This window comes from Orcinus orca, chromosome 17, assembly GCF_937001465.1.
Source record: "Orcinus orca chromosome 17, mOrcOrc1.1, whole genome shotgun sequence".
In the NCBI taxonomy this organism is placed as follows: domain Eukaryota; kingdom Metazoa; phylum Chordata; class Mammalia; order Artiodactyla; family Delphinidae; genus Orcinus; species Orcinus orca.
The window spans coordinates 7,483,921-7,507,842 of record NC_064575.1 but is presented as its reverse complement, the minus strand read 5'-3'; the positions used below and the strand labels follow the sequence as shown (position 1 = coordinate 7,507,842).

Genomic DNA, 23,922 nt, shown 5'->3' with positions numbered 1-23,922 from the left:
TAAAATGAGCAACGTAAAAAAATACTTGGCACCCTGAGAAAACCAGTCATAGAAGATGAAAGCTTAGAAGATTTGGTTTATGAATATATTTTAAATCTACAAAATAATGTTTTAACAGCAGCGTCAGAAGAATCCTCACAGACGTCTGAGAAATCTTCGTTCTATGGACCCTCTTTTGCAAGCAGCTTTCTAGTAAGTCACATTCTGTACCATATGCTAGTAATATACTGTGTGAGGGAAAATGAGGCGAGGGTTTGCACTTAAAAGCCAAAGCTACACAAGGATAATTAAACTGTCACTGGATGACCTGAAGAGAATTGATTGAATTCAGCACAGCAATTTCTTGAGTCAGTATGTATCAGGTAAATAGATGGAAATAAGTTTGAAGGTTCGTGCACACTCGTATTTAAATTTCCGTATTATAATATTTATAGGCGATATTTAAAAATGGATCTAATTTTAATTCCCTAGATGAATTGTGACTCCTATTTAATTCATTTTTACTTTGAACCAAGGAAAGGTTATTACTTGACACTTCAACATCTATACTCCATCAATTCCTCAAATGCATGATAACCTAATGAAGATTATGGGGGGGGGGACCCTCTCTACTTCAGTAATTCAACTTCACTAGTTCCTTAAGTACACAATTACTAAATTTAAATCATTTAAAAGGAAACATATGCAATCTATAAAAATGTTTATCCTATCACTTGATAGAGATCAAGCAGGTTTTCTGCCAAGTTAGGCAGTAAACAGATGCTGACCTTATCAGATAGGGCATGGAAATTCCTCACATTTTTCTTGGTTGAACTGGTCTGTGAGCTCTAAGGATGGGAAGAAGAATGACACCTTATGCACGTGAATGAATCCCCTCTGGATACTCCTTGGGATACCCTGAGAGACTGAATCCTTCCTATAGACAGGAGTATTCCCAGTTCTTGTTGGGCTGCTTCCCAGATCCTGTGCAATCCTACCCTTTCTCCTCCTGACTCCCTGTAATTTACCTATTCTAACGTCTCCTTTTGCTTCAGACCCTGGTAAATGGTAAATGGAACACCTTCTGATCAGAGCATCTCTCTGCCTTTCTTTGGAGGCATCTGATTTTTCCTTATTCCCCTGTCGTCTCATAACCGCTCTGGGTCCCTGTGTTCCACTCTGCGTCACAGATGACATCTTCAGTCTTCCCAGGATGAATTTCCCACACTGCTTCCTCCTGTGAGAAGTGGAGCCCCTGAAATCCAATTCTGAAGCAGGCAGATTTGCTCAGGGCATCGATGGAGAGCTGAACTAAGCTCATGGCTGTGTGGGACCCACGCTGTTTATTCCTGGTCACCAAAATCCCACCCTTTCCTTATGTCAGCACTAAGGAAGGTAGTTGTGGGGAAAATTGAGACCCGCTTTTACAGTGTGACCAAGTGAGAAAGTTATGGAATAACCTCAGTAAATACTTCCCACTTAGGGGTTTTCCTGGAGGTCAAGTGGTTAAGACTTTGCCTTCCAATGCAGGGGGTGCAGGTTCGATCCCTGGTCGGGGAGTTAAGATCCCACATGCCTCATGGCCAAAAAACCAAAACATAAAACAGAAGCAATAGTATAACAAATTCAATAAAGACTTAAAAAAAATCCACATCAAAAACAAAATCTTTAAAAAAACCCAGCAAACACCTCCTACCTAGAACATAGAAAAAGGAGAAGAGCCATTGTTGGTGATAAGCCTCAGAGCTCATGCCTTCTATTGCTGATAAATTACAGGATCCCAGAGTCTCGGGGTCACCTCATTGCTGGCAGTGGAGTCAGCGGATCTGGAAGTATCAGGTTCTGACTCCTGGGTGCCCTTGTCCAGTGCCTTTTCAGGGCCATTGGAGAGTTGCACATGGGATGGTGTGGGGTGTGCTCAAAGCAGTTCACTTTCTGTTGGTGCAAATACTTGGGCCTTGGGATTGCTTTAGAAAATGAGAAATTGTGGGCTCTCCTTTACTAGATCTGAGTTTCTCTGGTTTTTGTTTTTCCTTCCTATTTCTGGCAATGCAACTCCCTTAAATCATTATTTTAAATTCCAGGACTCCATTTGCTCATAACCACTGGCAGAAATCCTGTGTGTCTGTTTCCCAACATGGGGTCAGGTCATGCTCTCCCATGCCCCTGGCTTTCAACTGGAGAGATGAGTTTTCTTCTTTTTAAAAAAATTTATTTATTTTATTTATTTTATTTTTGGTTGAGTTGGGTCTTCATTGCTGCGCACGGGTTTTCTCTAGCTGCATCGAGTGGGGGCTGCTCTTCGTTGCAGTGTGTGGGCTTCTCATTGTGGTGGCTTCTCTTGTTGCGGAGCATGGGCTCTAGGCATGTGGGCTTCAGTAGTTGTGGCACGCGGGCTCAGTAGTTGTGGCTCGTGAGCTCTGGAGTGCAGGCTCAGTAGTTGTGGCGCGGGCTTAGTTTCTCCACGGCATGTGGGATCTTCCTGGACCAGGGCTTGAACCCGTGTCCCCCACATTGGTGGGCGGATTCTTAACCACTGTGCCATCAGGGAAGCCCGAGTTTTCTCCTTAATCTGCCCTGGAATGTTCCTCCGACCTCCTCTGTGAGCACCATCACCTGTGTCTGCCAGAAGTAACTTTGGTCTAATCCCTCCTTCTCAAAGGCTATATTTGGGAGAGTCTATCCAGATCTTGGGAATGAAGAGTTGAGCAAAGAGCAGTGATTATTCATTCACTCTATTCCCTAGCCCTTGAAACTGGACAGGCTCGCCACACACCACACGTGGGCTGGCTTTCAAAAGCAAGCCACGCATGATACTGGTGGGAGTGGTGGCGTATTCTAAACAATATCCACCATTAAACATTGTTTAGTAGTATTTAAATAATGTGTTCCTTTCCTTCTCCCAAAAGTCTGCTTACACTCACTCTCTGGTCTTCTGGGCTGAACTCTTAGCCCTAGAGTCAGAATTCATACTCTGTCCCCCTGGAAACCTGGGCCCCCTTCTTGACAGTTTGAAGGGTGGCACTATCTGGTTTCCATGTCTGTCTGTTGCTCCAGTCTTGGCCCCCTCCTCATGACCTCTGATCTCACTCTAGCCCTGTAACCCGAGAAATCCAGAGCATCCCCAGGATCGGAGGGAAGGCACACGGTGGGGAGACATTTCTTTGCCTTCTTCGTCTCTACATTTTCTAGTGTCTTTGTTCCTGGAACAACTAAATAATCCGGAGGGAAAAGTTAGAAAAAAGCACATTCCTTGGGAGCAGTGCACAGCCCCCTAAAACTATTCCTCCCAACAGTCAGGGCTCTGAAAGATCAGTCCTGAGCACACGATGAGAACGTCATGAACAAACTTTGCTTTGGGTCAGTACTTGGATCTTGGGTCCTCCCTACCATGGGCAACCTAACTGGGCTGTTGTTTTGAAAAAAGGTGGGTATGTCATGCTTTGGGGTTGTCTCCCTCCTTCCTCATCCCTCCCTACTTCCCTCTTTAAGTTGCTTTCTCTTTTAAAGATTTACTGCGTACCTATTATGTGTTGGGAATAGAATGGTGTACACAGACAGACACTGTTCAGTCCAGTGCGGGGAGAGTCAAGGCATCACGTATTATTGTTGTGAAAAGTGCTGTGATGGGGAGGTGTACAGCGTGCTATCGTAGAGCAGAGCAGGGATGCCTAATCTGGACATGGGAGGGTCAGAGAAGCCCTTCAGTCACTTTACAATTGAGATCTGAACAGTGAATAGGAGTTAATCGCGGAAATTTAGACTTGGTGATGATGGTGATGAATGGGAAGTAAAAAGAATTTAGGCAGCAAATGTCTAACAGATGTCAGCCATGTCTCCCTTCTGCTAAGATCTGGTTAGGATGGACTCCAATGCCCATCTCACATTCTGCAGAAGTTCAAAGTTGGCCTCAAGATCTCTGAGACTGGTTTTTGGGTTTGTGTCTCTTATCCCTGGTAAACTTTGCCCTTTCCTTAATTGCTACAAAAATCTACTCACACAAAGAAGTTAGTCGTGGACTTAACTTTCTTCAGCATTTAGGCGTCACACTTCTTGGCCAGATTAAGCAGAATAAGAAATCAGAGACTTTGTTTTGAAATGTCCTTTGCTTGCACGACCTCAGGGGCTTCCTCCCTTCTCCTTCACCCTTGAATGGCCCAATCCTGCACCCTGCTCTTGTTCTCCTCTCGTCCCTCCCCTTTCCTTTGTCCTTACTACCTCCTCTCAGGACAAACCCGCAAAATTCCTCTCACTGTTCATCTGCTGAGGGTCTTATCTTTTACTAGTGGTTTCCTGAAAATGCAACCCCTTGACGCTGATGGTGGGAAATCCAAGCACAAAGATTGACTGTAGAGGAGAAATATTGAGTCATGAGTTTTCCTGCTCTCCCAGGATCATTCCATAAATATTCTCAGGCATAGGGATGGTTGTAATATAAGCTACCCACTTACATAGATCACTTCTATTACTGCTGCTACCGCTGCTGCTACTGCTATATCAATAGTACAGTTACCACGACTACGGCTCTTCCTTCCTTCTCCTGTTTCTGCTGCTCCTTATTGAGTACTTACTGAATGAAGCTCCTTACATCTGTCATTGTGTCTCATCATCACAACACCATTAATTAGGTATTATCCCCATTTTACAGTTAAGGAAATTAAGGCTTAAAGAGTTTAAGTAGCTTAAAGTCACTCAGCCAGCAAAGGGTGGTGACAGCCAATCTTGAAGCCATACATTGAATCATTATAATAGCACAGTCGCTGTTACAAAGCCCCTTTCCATGTTTCTTGGCTTTCATTATAATATAGGTCAGGTGTGTGCCTTTGTGTATAGTGGTTAACAGTGCCATTCATACTGTAACACAGTCTGTGACTGAAAATATGCACATTAGTTGAATAAAATGGAAAAGTATCTTCACATCTGTAATGAAAATCAATGAGAAAATATATTTGAAAATTCAGCTCTCTTTTCAGAGATGGTTTAGCAATATACACAAATACAACAAGAGAGTAAGGCACACTTGCCACACTGAACTGTGTTCTGTTTCAGTTTCCTACAGGATTTCACAGTCGCACTTATGGATGTGATTTCACACTGAAATATTTGCATAAGAGAAAGCTTGTGATTAACTGCATATTGCTTGAGTGTTCATCTGTGAACATGATGAATCTCTGTTTTTACTTATTCCTTGCTTCTCAGTAAAACAATCAAAATCCTGACAAATGCCTAATATATTTGACAAATATCTAATATATTTGAGGACCACAGCTACAAATTTCTGCATTAGTACTTCTCTCCCTTCCTATCTCCAAATGGGTAACTCAGAATCACTCCCAATAAACTTTTCCAAAATGTTACCTGTGAACTGTGGTTCAAAATGCTTTACACATTCCCATAGCACTCTGCTTTTAAGTGTCTAAAAATATGGAATTGAAATACAAGATTTTCATGCTTTAGTGAGATTTATAATCAGAAAACTAGTGTCTGCATTTTGGCTTCAACATCTACCAGGTCGGTGACTTACCAGCCTCAAATTCCTTTTCTGTCGGATGGGGTTGTTTAAAAATATGGAGGTCTAGGGACTTCCCTGGTGGTCCAGTGGTTAAGACTCCAATGCAGGGGGCCCGGGTTCGATCCCTGGTCAGGGAGCTAGATCCTGCATGCCGTAACTAAGACCCAGAAACCCAGAACAGCCAAATAAATAAACACGTATTAAAAAAATATGGAGGTCTAGGGAAATATGCGAGTTTCTAGAAGCATACGGTAGGGAGTGGGCAAAATCGTTGAAAGTGATCAAAAGGTATAAACTTCCAGTTATAAAATAAACAAGTCCAGGAGATGTGATGTACAGCTTGATGATAATAGTTAATGATACTGTATTTACATTTAAAAGTTGCTCAGAGAGAAGATCTTAAAAGTTCTCATCACAAGAAAAAAACCTTTGTACTCTGAGTGGTGATGGTTGTGTTGATCATTTAGCAATATCAAACCATTATGTTGTACACTTGAAACCAAGATAATGTTTTATATCAATTATATCTCAATAAAAATTACATTACAAAATTTTAAAATGTATATAGAAAAAAGAAAGACTATTATGACATCACTTTTGGTAGGTTAGACATCTGGCGAGTTTCTTAATCAAAAAAATTATTCGTAAAACTATAGTGTATCTGTATTAAAGAAAGGAAAAGAAATACTGAGATCTGGGGAAAGAATAAGCATTTCCTGAATACCACATATCAGAAACCCCTCTGTTAAGTCCTTCACATCTGCAATGACATTTAATTCCCATGACACTCCTCTATGGTAAATAACATTATCCTTTACTTACAGATCAAGAGGCAAAGGCTAGGGAAGTCCAGACATGCAGGGACCCACTAACAGGCAGGATCAGTGGCAAAGAGCATCCAGACAACTTCTTACTAGGAGAAGGAAGCCCATGCAGCTGAACTTTGTTTCGAAATCTTCTGTTTCCTAGTTCTTCTATGACCAAGTTCGTCTTCAGCACACAGCCACGTCCACCGCTGGACGGTGTCCGGCGAAGCCTTCCCTGTGGTCCTTGTCTGAGTCCCCTCCTGCTCTGGGCTTGCAGATGAGGACAGGTCCCTCCCACTAATCCTCTTCCGGTTCTCGTTAGTCCACATTTGTTATCTCTCGGTCCACACTTGGGGTTGTGTGTTTGCGTCCCTCCCCTTCTGAGTCTCATCCCCGGGCAGCCTTCTTTCTGGTCTGGGGCTTCTTCCTTTTTTCTGAGATGCCTGTTCAGGATCACTATCTTCTTAAAACACGGAAAAGCAAACATACGATATGAAAATACTCCATCTTTCTTTGTGTAGAAAGAAAAGTATGACACTTCTGCCTAACTCTAAGTTGGTAAATTTATCTTTCCAACTATTTCCTTTCCTTCTCCCTCTGGGTATATTACAAAGTATTTCAACTTGGACCCTTTGAAAATTGAATTAATTATTTTCTTCCTGGAGTCTCCAAGCACCTTCTTCTGGGGTCCAGCACCTCCTTCCCCCCTTTCCCTTCTCTTTCCCTCCTTTCCACCTTTTATCCCTCTCCTTCCCCCATCCTATCACTTACTTCCTTTACTTTGGCTCCACATCACCCAAGCCAGAAGCACAAGAAGCATCCTTAATGCCTGTCTTCTTCATATTCCACGGGTACCATGTCCTATTTATAGTAGCTCCTAATTGATCCATCTTCACTTCCTTAAAAATAGGAAATCAGGAACTTCTCTGGCAGTCCAGTGGTTAAGAATCTGCCTTCCACTGCAGGGGGCACAGATTTGATCCCTCGTCAGGGAACTAAGATCCCACAGGCCACAGGACATATTTGCCACATGCCGCAACTACTGAGCCCGCATGCTGTGGAGCTCGTGCCACAACTGGAGAGAAGCCTGCGCACCGCATCGAAGATCCCACATGCCACAGCTAAGACCAAACGCAGCCAAATAAATAAATAAATAATTAATTAAAAAAAAATAGGTGCTTTTGATGAGATAAAGTAGGAAGTACACAGGATCACTATGAAGCATTGTTGCAAAAAAAGTAAAAGGAAAAAAGGACATTTAATCTAAATCTGATTAAATCTTCAGATCTAGCTATAGTTTACAGGAAATTCAGGAGATAGAGGAACATGTTAACTGATACCATATGGATGCTATCAGCAGAGTCCAGCAAATGAGAAATTCTGTAGGTTTCTCCAACAAGTAAGTGGCAATAAAAATAGCACAACAAAGAGTAGGGAGGGACTTTCCTGGTGGCGCAGTGGTTAAGAACCCACCTGCCAATGCAGGGGACACTGGTTTGATCCCTGGTCTGGGAAGATCCCACATGCCGCAGAGCAACTAAGCCCATGTGCCACAACTACTGAGCCTGCGCTCTAGAGCCCGCGAGCCACAACTACTGAAGCCCGTGCACCTAGAGCCCGTGCTATGCTACAAGAGAAGCCACCGCAATGAGAAGCCCGAGCACCGCAACAAAGAGTAGACCCCACTTGCCGCAACTAGAGAAAGCCTGCATGCAGCAATGAAGATCCAATGCAGCCAAAAAAAAAAAAGAAGTAGGGAAATCGTGATGGTATAAAGAGACATAAAAGACATCAATTGAATGCAATGTGTGTGTCTTTTATTGGATCCTGATTTGAACAAGTACGTGTATGAAAAAAGTTTTGAGACATTTAGGGAAAAATTGAAAATATATTGAGTATTAAATGATATTGAGACATTAATATTAACTTTATTATTTGAGATAATGATTTTGTGGTTTATGTTTTTTTTTTTTTAATTTTTTTTTTTTTTTTTATTTTTTATTTTTTGCTGTACGCGGGCCTCTCACTGTTGTGGCCTCTCCCGTTGTGGAGCACAGGCTCCGGACGCACAGGCTCAGCGGCCATGGCTCACGGGCCCAGCTGCTCCGCGACATGTGGGATCTTCCCGGACCGGGGCACGAACCCGCGTCCCCTGCATCGGCAGGCAGACTCTCAACCACTGCGCCACCAGGGAAGCCCTGGTTTATGTTTTAAAAAGACCTTATGTGTTAGTTTGTTGGTGTTACATTCTGAAGTATTGATAGATAAAACAATATGTTTAGCACTTATTTTGTGTTATATACAAAATACACAGTTTTTAAAGCATTTTTACATACAATAACTCAGTTAATCTGTATAGTAACCTTACTAGGTAGGTATTATTATTATCCCCATTTTACAGACTGGGCAACTGAGGCACAGAGCAGTTAAGTAACATGCCCAGGGTCTTGCCAGCCGGTAAGTGGTGGATTCAAATATATCACAAGAGTTTCTTGTTTCCTGTTGTCTCCCAGACTTTGTTCACACGCTCACATATTTCCATAGCTGTAGTTGTAATACACTTAAAATCAGATACTCAGACTTATGTTTATTAGCATATTCTAAACATTTCCCCCAAATTTTACACAGACCTAAATGTTACAATTTTAAATGACTGTATCACATTCTACTGAACATAACTCAGCATCACAGTCAGTTTGATTGTCTCTCTTTGGAAATTTAGGTTGTTTTCAAGTTTTTCTGTTACAAGTAATACTAGAATGATTGTGTTAATGCATGTAGCCTTTTATTTCTTTAATTTTTTTTTACTTAGGATAAAAACCTTAACATCAGACTAGTTGTAAAAGAATGTAAATGGTTCCGTCATTCTTGATGTGCAATGAAATCAAGAAAAGCTGTGTAAATATGTACCATTAATAGCATAAGAATCTTGTTTTCTTCCCAACTGTACTTAAATTTTGCTGGGTATTCTTGCTTACTTTTGAATATGTATGTAGTAAGGAGTTCCCTGGTGGCCTAGTGGTTAGGATTTGGGCTTTCACTGCTGTGGCCCAGGTTCAATCCCTGGATGGGAAACTGAGATCCCACAAGCCACATGGTGTGACCCCCAAAATTTAAAAATAATAGGTATATAGTAGAATTTCTCTTTTTTCATTTTCACTTATTTATTAGGAATTTTGGATAATTTTTAATAAAATGTTTCTTTCCCTTTTTAACTGCTGTATTTGCTGCAAATATCTTTCTAATCTATTGTTTCTTTACAATTTTAATTTTAATAGTTACCATCAAAGAAATTAAAAACCTTTTTATGGGTCAAAATGGTTTGTCTCTTCAGCTATAATATCTCCTGTTTCTTGACTTTTAGAATGTCAGCATTCTAATACAAATATTGTGGGTTATTTGTTTATGGGCAGAGGGCTATTTGATTTTTGGTACACATGGATTAAATTGCTAAGAATCGGGGCTTCCCTGGTGACGCAGTGGTTGGGAGTCCACCTGCCGATGCAGGGGACACGGGTTCGTGCCCCGGTCTGGGAGGATCCCATGTGCCATGGAGCGGCTGGGCCTGTGAGCCATGGCCGCTGAGCCTGTGCGTCCGGAGCCTGTGCTCCGCAATGGGAAAGGCCACAGCAGTGAGAGGCCCATGTACCGCAAAAAAAAAAAAAAAAAAAAAATTGCTAAGAATCAGTAAAAGTCCCAGAAGTTACCTAAGCAGAGCTCTGAAGGATAGTTGGAGTGTCATGGAAAGTGACACAGAGTGTCTCTGTGCAGATAGCTGTCTTCCTCACCACATCTACACCATGCTGTAGCAGTTCACAATTTAATGCCCACTGCTGCTGAATTTATTTACAGTTTGAAGACCTGGAATCCTTCCCTGCAACACAGATCTGGCCCAAGACAGCAATTCCTCCAGTTTTATAGGCTACAAAGCTATTTGGAGGAGTATTTGAGGTGAACTGGCAGGTGCACATCTAATACCGTTATTTGTCTAGGTCTGTACAATGGCATTTGACAATGTTGGGATATTATTAAGGAAGGTTGGTTGTGTCAATGCCCACGTGTCTATAGATGGCATTTACCATCTATAGATTCCACACTATCCCAGATCAGGTTCTCAGCTTTAAAGCTTCAAACATTTAACATTTTAGGCACACTTGGTATGAATCCAGCCATCAGGGGCCGACTCCCATTAACTCAGGTGACAGAAGACTGAGGTATACATCAAAGTGCCAGTATTATTTTGCGGTGGCAACTCTGAGCATCCCTTTGGCGGAGAGATTCAGGCCAGTATGACGAGCATATGCTCTCTCTCCTGGCAGCTCTCCTTGGGGAGTAAAATTATACTCAGGAGATTCCCTAATGAATACAGAATCAGAGCAAAGAGAAGGAGTTGTGTGATTTAGATAATTAATCACATTGGGTTTCAGGTCCACTGATCGTAGGGCTGGGGTCTGTGGGTCGCTCCACCCGCCCCCTTCATCAGCGCTTGTGCGGGTACCACCCCCTGGTGGATCTTCATGTTTCCTGAACCTGTGTGTGAGGCTGACCATGCTTTCAAGTTCACTCTTTCTTCTGATAGGGTTCAGTATAATTGACTGATTCTCTTGATTGCCTGATTACAATAACACAGCAAGTCGGCCTTCCTATGGTAGTTCTTGAGTCCTTTTGCACTGGCGTTTTGGGTGTTCTGACCACCTTTCAACAGTCTCTTGGGTTAACCAGATGACTAACCTCTTACATGAAACGTAGACTCACCAGCTTAGCTCTTTGGGGACAACTTTCTTCCATGTTCTTGGGGGGTGGTCACTTTGTGTCACCTGCTTTGGCTCTCTACATTGTGGTCCAGGGAAAGTGAGGAGTTTTGGTCTCTTTGTCCTTCAATCCCTGGCATCTCCTTGTTGCCCCTTCTAGGGAATTTTCCTCGTTCAGACAGTTGGTCTTCTCCTTTCTTTGCAAATGTCAGGCCGTGAAAACTTGGGGCTTGGTTTTCTTCCTTCAAAAGTCACTCATCCCTCCTGAGCGAACACGCAAGGCCCAGACTGATCTGCGGGGCCCCCCAGGCCTCCAACTGCTTCATCTCAGCTGGGGTTTCCTGACTGTCCTCACACCCGCCCTCCGCTGCTGCCCTCTCCCGGGCTCCCCTCCCTCTTCTCTCACCTGGTCCTGGTTCCTGGCCTCATGCCTGGCTCACCAAGCCCAGGCGAGCTCTGCCAGCTGCTTGGTGATGGATGACACTCAGGGACACGCTGGCAGTCTGGCCACGTCCCAGGACAGTCTTTGTTAAAACCAACAGAATAAAATGTGCCCGCATAGGTAATGTACTACTTTGGGGAAAAATTTTAAGATGTTTAAAAGTATGTTAAGAAGAGTAAATTTCACAGTATTTCCCAACGCCTGGCACAATGGCTTGGGCTAATAAAAAAAGAACAAAAGAGCAGAAGTGAATCGTTTTCTCGTTACGAAGTTATATCAAATGTCGTTAACTGTTCATGAACACCATGCCAAAACAATAGCATTTTTGTTATCAGAACTGTTGATTAATCAGGAATTTATAAAACTTAGCAAATGTTGTACTTGTAAAAGTTCACCTTCAAACTGATTCTATCATTTTGTGGGCAAGGACACAGCACTGGCTAGAGCCAGGTTGTATAGAATTCACATCTTCTTGTTCTGAGTTTAAGGCTCTTTCCATTATAATTGATGACACAGAATCATCTCCTTCAGTGAACAGCACCCCAAAGGCAAATGTGTAGACAGGTAGAGGTGAGCAGCTGGCTTAGAACTCAGCCCGCATTGGGATCCAATCCTGGCTCTGCTGGTGCCAAGCTGAGGGACCTTGGGCAAGTTAATTCAGCATTCTGAGTATCAATGATTTTCCAGCTGAGAAGCTGAAATAATAATAAAAGCAAATAATGAGAATTATTACCATATAATAAAGTGGTAATAATGCACATGAAGTACACAAAGAGATGAGTCAAATAATAGCTTTTATTACATATGTATGTATCACGTCATTACGTAGCCACTGGGTCATCGGTCTAATCAGTGGAGACAGAAAAACTGGATGGTCAAGGCTTGTGAGGATGCGTAAGAATTCTCTGTTCATAGAACAGCGTGTTATCACATTAGCCTGGTGGTTCTCATGGAAGCTTTTGGTTGGAACATCATTTTGGTGGTACTGAATTATATATTTCATAGTTATTTGCTCCAATGGTGTTCTATTTGAATTCCTGAAAAGAAAATGATGAGCTTTAAAACTAAGTTGGAAAAATAAGTAATTAGATTGAGTGTAGGTCATGGTGAACCTGTTTTTTGAAAATGTCCCCTTTTTGAGAATACAAACAAATCCTGTATCTGTATAGGACTTTGAGTGTATGAAGTACTTCATATCTATGAGCTCATCACATCCTCATGATACTTTATGAAATAGTGTGTTATTTACATTTTCATACATGAAGAAATTGAGCCTTAATTTATTTTTATTAGAGTCCCATCTAGGATTCTAATTTCCGGACTTCCCTTCCACGTGGTCACCAGCCCTGGAGAAATGATGCCTGTATGTGACTAATGAAAGGTAGGCTTCTGACAAACATGTGCTTTTCTTGCCAAGTGCCTTCTTCATCAGGCTGTTACATGTCGTGGTTGACAACTACAGTGACAAGCACTAAGAGAACGCCTCTTCTGTGTCTGAGACCGTGTCAGTGTTTTTTTTCCTTTTTTTTTTTTGTGGTACGCGGGCCTCTCACTGCTGTGGCCTCTCCTGTTGCGGAGCACAGGCTCCGGACGCGCAGGCTCAGTGGCCATGGCTCACGGGCCCAGCCGCTCCGTGGCATGTGGGATCTCCCCAGACCGGGGCACGAACCCGTGTCCCCTGCATCAGCAGGCGGACTCTCAACCACTGTGCCACCAGGGAAGCCCCCGTGTCAGTGTTTTTATGTGTGTGTGCCAGGCATTGCTTATTTGCTCTTAGACCCAGTGTCACCCTTTTTCTCTGCTCTGTATCTCCAGGAATTACCTTTCCCAGGCCACCCTGTCTTCTGACCTCTCCCTCCTCCAGGCAAGGAGACTACAGGGTGGTGAAGGCCTTTCTCCCCGTTCCCATCTGCCTTGTGTGGGCTCTCCACATCCAGCTAGTTCTCTGTGGTGTTAATTCTCCTGCCCCACCATGGTCCTAGCTTCTGCTAGGGACCCTGACGCCTGGACTGTGTACAACTACCGCCTTCCTTTGACCTGCCGGCAGCCAATCTCAGGATGAGCTCTTTATTCTGTTTGGTTCCTCTTAGCTCTTCCATCCCCTGTGGAATCAAACCCCTGCCTTGAATCCTGTCTGTGTGAAAGACCTGGAGTGGTTTTGTTTCATGACCAGTCCATGCAGCTACAGCATGATATTTACATCTGACTTTGACAGCATTCCTGGGAGGAGGTAATACTATTATCTCCATTTACAGACAAGGAAATTGTGGCTCGAAAGACGCAAGTGATGAGGCCAGTCTCATATAGTCCATAAATGGGAGCTCTGGGGCTCCAGTCCAGCACTCCCCAGAGGACAGGTGACTCTGACTGAGTGCATTCCAGTGTCAGGCCTTGGGACCTGAGGGTGCCTATATGCACCGTCCCTTGTGGCCCTCACAGCCGCCCCGGTTATGGATGAGCACCCAGAGTTCAGAGTCGTTAGCTCGCCAAAGGTGCAAAGCTGGTAAGCAGCAGAGAAGAGATTCAAACCAGATCTTTTCTGACTCCAAGCTTGTTTTCTTTCTACTCCTACAAGCGCTTCCCAAAAGGTAGTGTGTATCACAGCTGCAGCGGTGTGGTGTGGTTGAGATATAAATTCCTAGTCCCTAACCCCCCGAAATTCCAGTTCAGTAGCTTTGAGAAGGGGCTCAGGAACAGGCACTTTGCACATCTGCCCTAAGTGATGCTGAGGCAGAGGGTGTGGGAACGGCATGGGGCCAACCTCAGCCTCCGTGCCTCCCGCCACCCACCTGTGACACCCATGTAGCCTCTGCATCCTCTCCCCACCTGCCTCAGTTTCCTTGTCTGTAAAGTGAAAAGTTGGACTGGATAACCTCCAAGGTGATCCTAGGTCTCTGCTGAGTCCCCTGTGCTGCCAAGGGGACCACTGCTGTGCCACTGAGCCCTCCCAGGGCACAGCTGAAGGCTGGGGGTCTGGGGTTTCTCATGGATCCCCCAGGCTGTGAGATCCGACAGGAGCCCTGTGGCTTAAGAGTAAAGGGAAGCCCTGTTTATCAGTTTGCAGTAGTTGGCAAACTGGCATTTAAAAAAGGAAGTGAATTGTGGGGTGCGGGTTTTAATTCAGGGAGATACTCGAAGAACTCAGTGTTTGCTCTGAGAGGTCATTAAATAAGTTTTGTTCCCACACTCACTGGAAAAATGATGCTTCATTAAAATGGCAACATGAGGTGTAGAGAAAACGGTGAAATTGGGAACCCTGAAAAGACACATTCACTAGGTTCCACTTAAAATGTAAAAGGAGTGTAAAGAAAACAAATGGACATTTTCTTGAGGCAGCTGAGCGATACAAAACACAGGCATCTTTGTCTCCTTCTTGAAAACTTCCACAATGGGTTCTCCTTTCTTCCTCTTGACCAATCTCTACTTCTAAGAGGTGTTGAGTTTCCGCCAAACTTTCTGCTCCGCTCGCATCAAAGGCTGCCGTGTCGTGAATAGTCAGCTCTCACCTACCGATCCTCACCTGCCGACTCCTGCCCAGCGCACTTAGGTCATTCACCATAATTAGCTCATAGACAGAATTTCCGGGCGGGGTCCGGGAGCATCAGTCACAGGGATGAAGGGGAGGTCGGTGCGTGGGAACCGCGGGAGGTGCCGGGCGCAGAGCGCGCAGTGGTCCCTACGACGCAGTCGCCGCAGATCTGCCCGCGCGATGCTGCGCGATGCTGCGATGCTGCCTCGGTTCCCCTCCGGCCACATCTGTGCTCGACAGACAGGTCGTGTTCGTTTCCACACAGCCTCAGAGGTGCAGAATACCCCATGGGGGGAGGCAGGCGAAGTTTCTGTTCCTGCTGTCTCATGCCCTCTCTACATGGTTTCCAAATGCGTCTGGCTTCCAGGTTGGGGTTTTCTTCGTACCGTTAGCGGTTCTGCGCTTGGGGGTGGGGATGGAGTTGGGGGTTGGCGTGTTTAACAACTAATGGTACGAGGGAGACTTGGCTTCTGCTTTGGGCCCCGCTGCTTTCTCCTTAAAGCCCTGATTGCTCGTGTTTAATTGTTTCATCTATAACATGAAGGTGATAGTTCAGAATTATTAGCTAATAATGAATAAGAGCGAGGTCAGAACACTTTGAAAATACAAAATAACTTTACGTATGACATCCTCGGTTGCTGTTTACTAATATCCTTTACCGGGAGTCTGGGGTCTTGTTGGTGCAAGTGCCCCAGGCGGCCTCTTCCCCCGAAAGCTGGTTCCTGCTCTCTGACGCTGCAGAAAGCGCTGGGGCCTGCGAAACTGTGAGTTCAGCGCTAACCTAAGTCTGGTCGTTTTTGATGCCTGTATACTGTGTGCCTGTTCTCTGGGACCACCTCTCAGCACCACCTTGCCCAGCAGCTGAGTGCCCTGCCGTGCATAGGGCAGGAGGAGGGCTGGACTCCAGCTCAGGCCGAGGGCCTGCTCCCGGGGGCTGTGTGCCGCTGCGCCTGGGGCACTTCCAGATCCTGCAGCGCAGAGAGGTTTTCCTGGGGGAAGGGAGGGCACTTTGACACTAGAGAAAGCAAGTGGCCCAAACCTAGTGAAGTCTAAAGCAGCATCAGGTCTATGCTGTCCCCTGGTGGTCGTATATTGTACTACAGCCAGCTCTCGGAGTCTCTGTGAAGTTACAATGAACTCTTCTTTTTCTATCCTGCAGTATGGAAGTCCAGAGACTTCAGGAGTCAGTCAAGATAGCCTAAGGGCAATGAAAGCATAGATCTAAATCTTCTCATGGGCCTGAATATAGAACTTTTACTGTAGGAGCCATTTAGTCTTTACCTGGTAAGGTGTATAAACTAGTAAACAAGGCCAGAATAAAAAGGACGCATTTGATGGATTTAAATTGGTTTAGACGGTTATAATTAAAATCATATTATTTAGTCTATTTTGAATTTAGTCTATTTTGCCTTTTACCAAGTTTGTTTTCGAGTTCCATTTCATTTTTATGGTTTTACAATGGTTTGGGGGGAAGAGAACGATATAGTTTTAATCCCTGTTTCACTGATACGGAAAGAGACAGGGGCCTAAAGTCTCTGCAGAGTCAGGGTTACAGGTCTCTGGGTCCCAAATCAGAAGTCATAAGTGGGACAGGGTGACCAGGGGCAGACCTGGAGAGCTTTCCTCTTGGATTCACGGCCTCACGCCCTCCACTTCTGCACATTCCTGTCACTCGCACTAGGAGTGTTTCTAGTCAGCTGTGTGCGCTATGTTAGGCATTTCAAATATGTTTCTGGAAGTTGTCAGGGCTGTTCTCTGTGAGGCCTGAAGGCAAAATTCAATGTTTGTAGTAAATAAGTACTAAAATTATAGCAGCTATTGAGAGGATGGATTACTTCCAGCTTGCTTAGCCGTATTGGCTGAGGCTTGACTTCAGCAGTGGTGCCAACATGCTATACACAAGAACCCTGTGTTCCCGGGAATCGCGCTGAACGTGGCGGTGCAGAGTCTGCTGGGCAGGACACCAAGGTGTGGCCAGCAGGGTTCAAGAAGTTTATGGAGATGCAACAGAAGGTTCTGGAAACTTTGCTGGGATGGCACTTCCCTTGGACTAGTTCCTGGAGACGGATATAGAGGAGACGGGCAGCATCAGAAGCTAGACTTACAGTGTTTTACAAACCGTGGGCTCCAAGGAACGTTTGTTCCTGGAATCAAAGCCACCTCTGTGTGGGATTCTCTCTTCCCATCTCTCTAAGTCTCTGTTATGGGCTGAGTTGTGTTCCTCCAAAATTCCTACACTGAAGTCCTAACCCCCGGTGTCTGAGAATGTGACTTTATTTGGAGACAGGGCCTTTAAAGAGGTAATTAAGTTTAAACGAGGTCATTAGGGTGAGCCCTCATCCAGTATGACTGCTGTCCTTAGAAGAAGAGGAAATTAGGACACAGACACGCACAGAGGGAAGACCATGTGAGGACGCAGGGAGAAGGTGGCCAAGCAAGCCCAAGGAGAAAGACTTCTGCAGAAACCTACCCTGCTGACACCTTGATTTCAGACGTCCAGCATCCACAATTGTGAGGAAATAAATGAATGTTGTCTAAGCCAGCCGGTCCATGGTACTCTGTTACGGCGGCCCGAGCAACTAAAAGAGTCTCCTTTTGGATTTAGGGAGCGTGACTGAAGGGCCCATCCACTCAGAATCAACGCCAACCAAGTGAAAACCACCAAGCCACTCTGTAAGGAACTAAAACATCTTGAAAAACAGGAAAGTGACCTGTGAAATAGCATCTGGTTTGAATGGCATCCAGTATCTCTTACTAGACAAGATACACTAGCATGATTTCTGGAGAAAAGCCCAAATACATGCCCCAAATATGTACACCACGGTAAGGATTGCATATAAATCTTTTTTCGCCTGGCTCGATGGTGTCCTGTGGAAGGAATCCAAATAGTATGAAACATGTCTTCAAGTCTTAGTGAGTCATGCAGCCAAGTTTTATGGAGTCAAGCTACAAACCTATCAATTACTACAAGAAAAAAATATTTGCCTATGTCACCCTTAATTTTTCTTTAAGCTGCTGTGAGATATCTGGTGTTTAGCTTACAGGTTACATTATTTGATGAAGCTCTACAAAAGATTTAGTTAAAAAAAAAAAAAAGAACCTAAGCACCCAAGACTTGGAACCCAGCAAATGCAGCTGTTCTGCTTGGTTTCATCAATGGTGGCCACGAGGTTGATGCTGGCGATGAGATAATTTTTACTGAGTGTTTCTCATGGCAAAGGCACTAAATTAAGTGCTTGAAATAGGTGACTTAGCTTTCACAGAAACAGATAGATAGGTAAGACGTGGTGTAAGGTAGCTGTTCAGTCTTGGTCCCCGCTGCTACTCAGCCTTGGGATCTTGAGCAAAGTACTTTACTCTCGTGACTCAGCCTTCTCATTTCAAAAGTTCGTTGTTAATGCACGAAGTGCTTGCAATAGCCCCTGGCACAGGGTAAGGTTTCAGTGAGTGTAGGCTGCTGGTGTTTTTCTTTCTTCCTTTTTTTTTTAATTTTATTTTTGGCTGTGTTGGGCCTTCATTGCTGCGTGTGCGCCTTCTCTAGTTGCAGCGAGCGAGGGCTACTCTACATTGAGGTGTGTGGGCTTCTCATCGCGGTAGCTTCTCTTGTTGCGGAGCACGGGCTCTAGGCGTGTGGGCTTCAGTAGTTGTGGCACATGGGCTTCAGCAGTTGTGGCTCGCGGGCTCTAGAGCGCAGGCTCAGTAGTTGTGGTGCATGGGCTTAGTTGCTCCGTGACATGTGGGATCTTCCTGGACCAGGGATCGAACCCATGTCCCTGCATTGGCAGGTGGATTCTTAACCACTGCACCACTATGGACGTCCTGGTGTTTTTCTTAATGTCTTCAGATGAGGAAACAAAGGGCAGTAGAGATGAGAGGCACTTTGCTCAGTACCTCGTGTACCACTGTGGAGGGGAGTCTAGGCAGGCACAGTGCTCAGGCTCTCCAGCACCTCCCATTTGGTGATACTGTCCTTTGCAGGTACTTGTGACCTTATTCTTTCTGGGACACACATGAGGGTGATCTTTTTTTTTTTTTTTTTTTGCGGTACGCGGGCCTCTCACTGTTGTGTCCTCTCCCGTTGCGGAGCACAGGCTCCGGATGTGCAGGCTCGGCGGCCATGGCTCACGGGCCCAGCCGCTCCGCGGCATGTGGGATCTTCCCGGACTGGGGCACGAACCCGCGTCCCCTGCATCGGCAGGCGGACTCTCAACCACTGCGCCACCAGGGAAGCCCGAGGGTGATCTTAATACGTGCTTTCTTTACGTGTTCCCACGCTGGCTTCCCCTAGGAGAGGAGTAACCCTAGTTAACATTGCTTATCTCCAACCGTTCAATTCTCTCTTCTTCTAACCATTACAATTTTTATTCCATTTTCTTCACATCCTCAAATGCCTTATTTTCTTTTTTCTTTTTTTTGGTACGTGGGCCTCTCACTGCTGTGGCCTCGCCCGTTGCGGAGCACAGGCCCCGGATGCGCAGGCTCAGCAGCCATGGCTCACGGGCCCAGCCGCTCCGCGGCATGTGGGATCCTCCCGGACCGGGGCACGAACCCGCGTCCCCTGCATCGGCAGGCGGACTCTCAAACACTGCGCCACCCGGGAAGCCCTCAAATGCCTTATTTTGACCATGCTTCTGCTACGTGGCTGCTTTTGGAATGTAGAAATGCCTCGGATGCTAGGACTCTGATTCCCAGACATTTCTTCCATCGAGGAAACGACTGGCTCCTATGGGAGAGCCCTGCCCCAGGGCTCTCAGCTTTACCACCACTGCACGGGCTGCTGGTGGTTTATTCTTCCCAAGAAATCACTTGCTGTGTATACACACCTGGCAGGAACTGAACCACCTGCTAAATGACAGTGTAGACAAGGGGTGGCCGCAATGCCATTGTTTCCTGGCTGGCGGTTCTCAGGCACACTTTCTAGATGTTAATTCCAAGGGCTTTGTTTGCTCCTTTTGGGGTAAAAGAAAGAGGCAAAAGGCCCATTGGAAGCTTAGATTTTGGAAATGAGTGAGAGCATAATGATGCTAAAGAGAAAGATGACATTTTGCTAACAATGACACAGTGAAGGTGTAGAGTTATTGTTGAAATGGGAAAGAATTGGCTGTTTACTTAAAAGGTGGGAAGGAAGGTTGGGAGTCTACATAAAAAGGAAAGTGTGAGTTCCAGAGAGCCATCTGCTTGCTAGTTATGGAACAAATAGAAATAGAAGTTTGCACATTACAAAGCACTTTCAGTACCCATGCCTCCATGCACCCATGCACCCATCCATTTGTTATCTGTTTATTCAGCACTTCCCCGCTTCCATCCTAGGCCCCAAGGATGCAGATGTAGAAAAAGGAAAACCTCAGTCCATTCAGTGGGGCAGGCATCGCAAAGGGTAATTACAGTGTGGTGTGGTAGGAGCCATACAGGGGCCATTGCTGGGATGTTGGGGGCATAGAAGAAGGACTAAGTCAGGAAATGTATATGGAGTAGGAACATTTCATTAGGATCTTGCAGTATGTGTAGGAGTTTGCTGTGTAGATGAGAGGAAAGATTGCATTTCAGGTACATGCAAAGCCTGGAGTTACAAACGAAAAGGAAGTGATCTTGTGAGGTCGGGGGAGGCAGAGCCCTTGGCTTTGACTGGCTCTGTGGGTACTTACAGCCAAGCAGCATCTGATTAGGGAGAATCAGCCCAGCTAAAGTCAGGAGGGGGAGACACTAACTTAAGCCCCCTCGCCGTGCCCTCCTGGGCCTTCCTGAACCTTCCTCCTTTGATCTGTTGGAGGGAAGGGGCTCTGAAGGTATTTGTTTAATGAAAGAGAAAAATGAATAACAGTTTAAGAGAGTTGTTCTCACCCAGGGCTGCACTCCGGAATCTCCTTGGGAAGTTTTTGAGATTTACGTGGTCAGACCATTATCCAGAAGCTCCGACTCAGAGGCCTGGGTGGGCCCAGCGCTGACCCCCTTGACAGAGCTTCTGAGGTGCGTCCTTGGTAGAGACCATCTGCTATATGTGTTTCCTTTACCAGGAGTGTCTGCCTGCGGGGGGAAAGGATATCGGGTGCCCTACGTCCCTCTCGGAAGATGGGCCCTAAGGAACCTCTCGGAGGAAACACGTTCTGTCTACCCTGTGCTGGGTGTAAACTCTAGCGATAGGACCGCCACCCGCTTCCCACCAAGTGCAGCTCAATTCCAGGAAATACTTTCAAGTAAGATTTTCTAATCTCCTCTAGGGTCTCAGACTCCATTTACATCATACTTTCTGTTAATTTTTATATCTGGTTTTATCATCAAGTTGGAGGCTGAGAAGAGGCACATCCAGGGCTTCTGAGTGCTGGCTCTGCTCCGTTTCGTGACCGAGTGCTGATTCCATGGGGTGTTCACGCTGTAAAAACTCAGCGCGCTGCTCACTTACCATGTGTGTACTTTTCAGTCTATATGTGATATATTATTTTTCCAGTTTCTTTTTTTTAAATTGAAGAATAGGTGATTAACAAAGTTGTGTTAGTTTCAGGTGTACAGCAAAGTGATTCAGTTATATATATATATATAATATATATATATATTCAGCTTTATATATATGTATATTTCAGATTCTTTTCCATCATGGGTTATTACAAGATACTGAATATAGTTTCCTGTGTTGTACAGTAGGTCCTTGTTGTCTATTTTATATATAGTAGTGTGTATCTGTTAATCCCAAGTTCCTAACTTATCCCTCCTCTTGCCCTTTGGTAACTATAAGTTCATTCTCCGTGAGTCCCTTTCTGTTTTGTAAATAAGTTCATTTGTATCATTTTTTTTGATTCCACATATAAGTGAGATCATATAATATCTGTCTCTCTCTGTCTGACTTACTTCACTTAGTATGACAATCTCTAGGTCCATCCATATTGCTGTAAATGGCATTCTTTCAATAAGTGAATCATTTTAGAGCTGAAGTCGTAATGAATGCAGAGCCCGTGTTCCCCTTGGCCAAACCCCTCGCGGTGGGCATATTCCCAGGACGGCCCCGGGCGGCTCTGTGCTTTGGCAAGGATGTACCTCGCGGTCCAGGCAGCGGCACAGTCCCCCATGTGTGGAGGGCTCCACGGGCTGTGGGAAGGGCAGACTTGGATTTCCTGACTTTTGTCCATTGATGGTCTCACTCACAGAGTTGCATTAACTTGGTTTTGTAGGCTGAATGAAACCACTGGCAACTTTCTGATTTGTTTTTTCAGCCCGAGTAGAGGCTGGTAACTAAGCCAGGAATTCCCAAACTTTCCCAGGCCAGCGCGGAGACACACTGGGACGTCTTTTTCTTCTCCCCCGTCCATCTGCAGGCCAAGTGCGCATCGGTCAAAGGCAAACTCTGAATTGAGCTTTGTGCCAGTCTCTGGAAAGACACCCAAGAGCGTGTGACGGGGAGAGTGACAGTGGCGGTGGCAGCGACATCTGCAGTGCCAGCCCCGTCCCTATCTGCACAGAACGCGTGTGGGCACGCTTCATGAGAACAATCCAGCCGCCAGAGAATGGGGCTTTTGACATCAGCTGCGGCCCGGCTGCCTTACAATGAGAGGCCTGTTGGTGAAAGGGAGACTGTTTAATGAACTGAGAAGCAGAGGCCAGCTCTGGCCATCTGGACTGAGCATCTTTGGAGCAACTCTTCATCGTAAATGGCTACACTGAAGCACGTTGCCTTTCCAAGAAAGCAATTGCAACAGTAAATTCGTATTTCAAAATTGTGCACAATAAACTCCTATTTCAAAATCGTGAACTTTTAGATATTTGTGTGTGTGCATGTGTTGGAAAGCATTGTATAAAGGTTAGATATTACCATCTTAATTAGCACGGAAGCCTGAAAAAGCATCCCACTTTTGGTTCTGAGGTCAGTAATGATAATGGCTTTTTCCTGACACCGGGTAGCCATGTCCTGTCAAGGATGTGAAAACACTCTCTGAAAATGAAATCCATTAAAGCCCTAATGATCAGGTGAGGGAGGCAGGTGATCACGATTGTCACCACTTGGCTGGCAAAACACTGAGACCCAGGGAGGATGATGACTCATGACCAAGGTCGAGTGGCAGGTGGGGGGTGGAGCTGATAGCTAATTGTGTCCTCCAGCCCCAGGCGCTGGGGAAGGACATGCAAAGCTGGGGCTGACTTTTCCTGGCAGGCTCGCTCTTCGCAGCCGGAATGCAGGTGGCACTGTTGTGATTCCTGGCGTAAACTTCAATGCGTCAATGAGCATGTTGGCTGGCGCCAGGCCCCAGCTGAGTGTCACAGTGCAAGACCCGGGCTTAAGCGGTGCGTGCCGAGGTTCTCCTAGCAGCGTCTCATTTATTAGCTGTGTTGGAAAGAAATCCTTCGCAGCTAACCGGGTACCTCTGGATTTTAACAGCTGTGGTTTATAAGGGATTGGGGAGAGGGTTGTTTTCAAAGTGCCTTTCAGAAAGTATCACCTTAGAGGGGAGTTTCCCTTCTGATCCAGGAGGACGACTGGCACCAGTGCTCTGCTCAGAAAACCAAGCCCGCAAGAAATATCAGGTTCTATTTTCTTACAACCCATTTTAGCAAGTGTGCCTTCACACCACCTACCCGTCTCTTCTCCTTTGTTGGCAACAGTCCCGATTGGAAGGGTTTTAAGTCCAACGTGTCTTAGAAGGTGCCCCGCACAGACTGCGTGGCTGGGGGCTGGCGGTCGCGGTTGGATCGGGGGACCTCGAGGGTCCCTTCCAGTCTGAGATGTTATGACTTCAGAACGAATGCGTCTCAACTCCCAACATGAAACGGGAATAACTACCAATTACCGAGTACTTACCGTGTTCCAGCCCTGTGCTGAGATCTTAACGTGTTACTCTGAATTCTAACAAAATTGTTGTGACTATCACCCCCAGTTCACAGATGAAGAAACTGAGGTTTAGAGAAATTAAAAACCT

The 23,922-nt window shown here is 45.4% G+C and overlaps 1 protein-coding gene and 1 long non-coding RNA gene across 5 annotated transcripts in view; both read left to right on the top strand.

Annotated features, from left to right (window-relative positions):
* Window positions 1-23,922, top strand: part of CA8 (carbonic anhydrase 8) — a 217,758-nt gene that overhangs the window by 36,268 nt on the left and 157,568 nt on the right. Inside the window, exons 3-4 of one of the 3 annotated variants that reach the window (XM_049700157.1) lie at window positions 119-192; window positions 12,784-12,871. The exons of 1 other annotated variant lie outside the window; for it this stretch is intronic. In XM_049700157.1, coding sequence (XP_049556114.1) covers window positions 12,865-12,871 — 7 coding nt within the window. In that variant the 5' untranslated portion in view covers window positions 119-192; window positions 12,784-12,864. The remainder of the gene's footprint in view (window positions 1-118; window positions 193-12,783; window positions 12,872-23,922) is intronic. One more of the 3 variants, XM_049700158.1, reaches the window with a different exon arrangement.
* On the top strand, window positions 12,878-22,760 carry LOC125961572 (uncharacterized). 2 transcript variants are annotated; one of them, XR_007472437.1, is made up of 2 exons: window positions 12,878-20,986; window positions 22,225-22,760. It is a non-coding gene; the product is annotated as an uncharacterized LOC125961572 (long non-coding RNA). The 2 variants fall into 2 exon arrangements; XR_007472436.1 differs by lacking the exon at window positions 12,878-20,986 and adding an exon at window positions 21,220-21,422.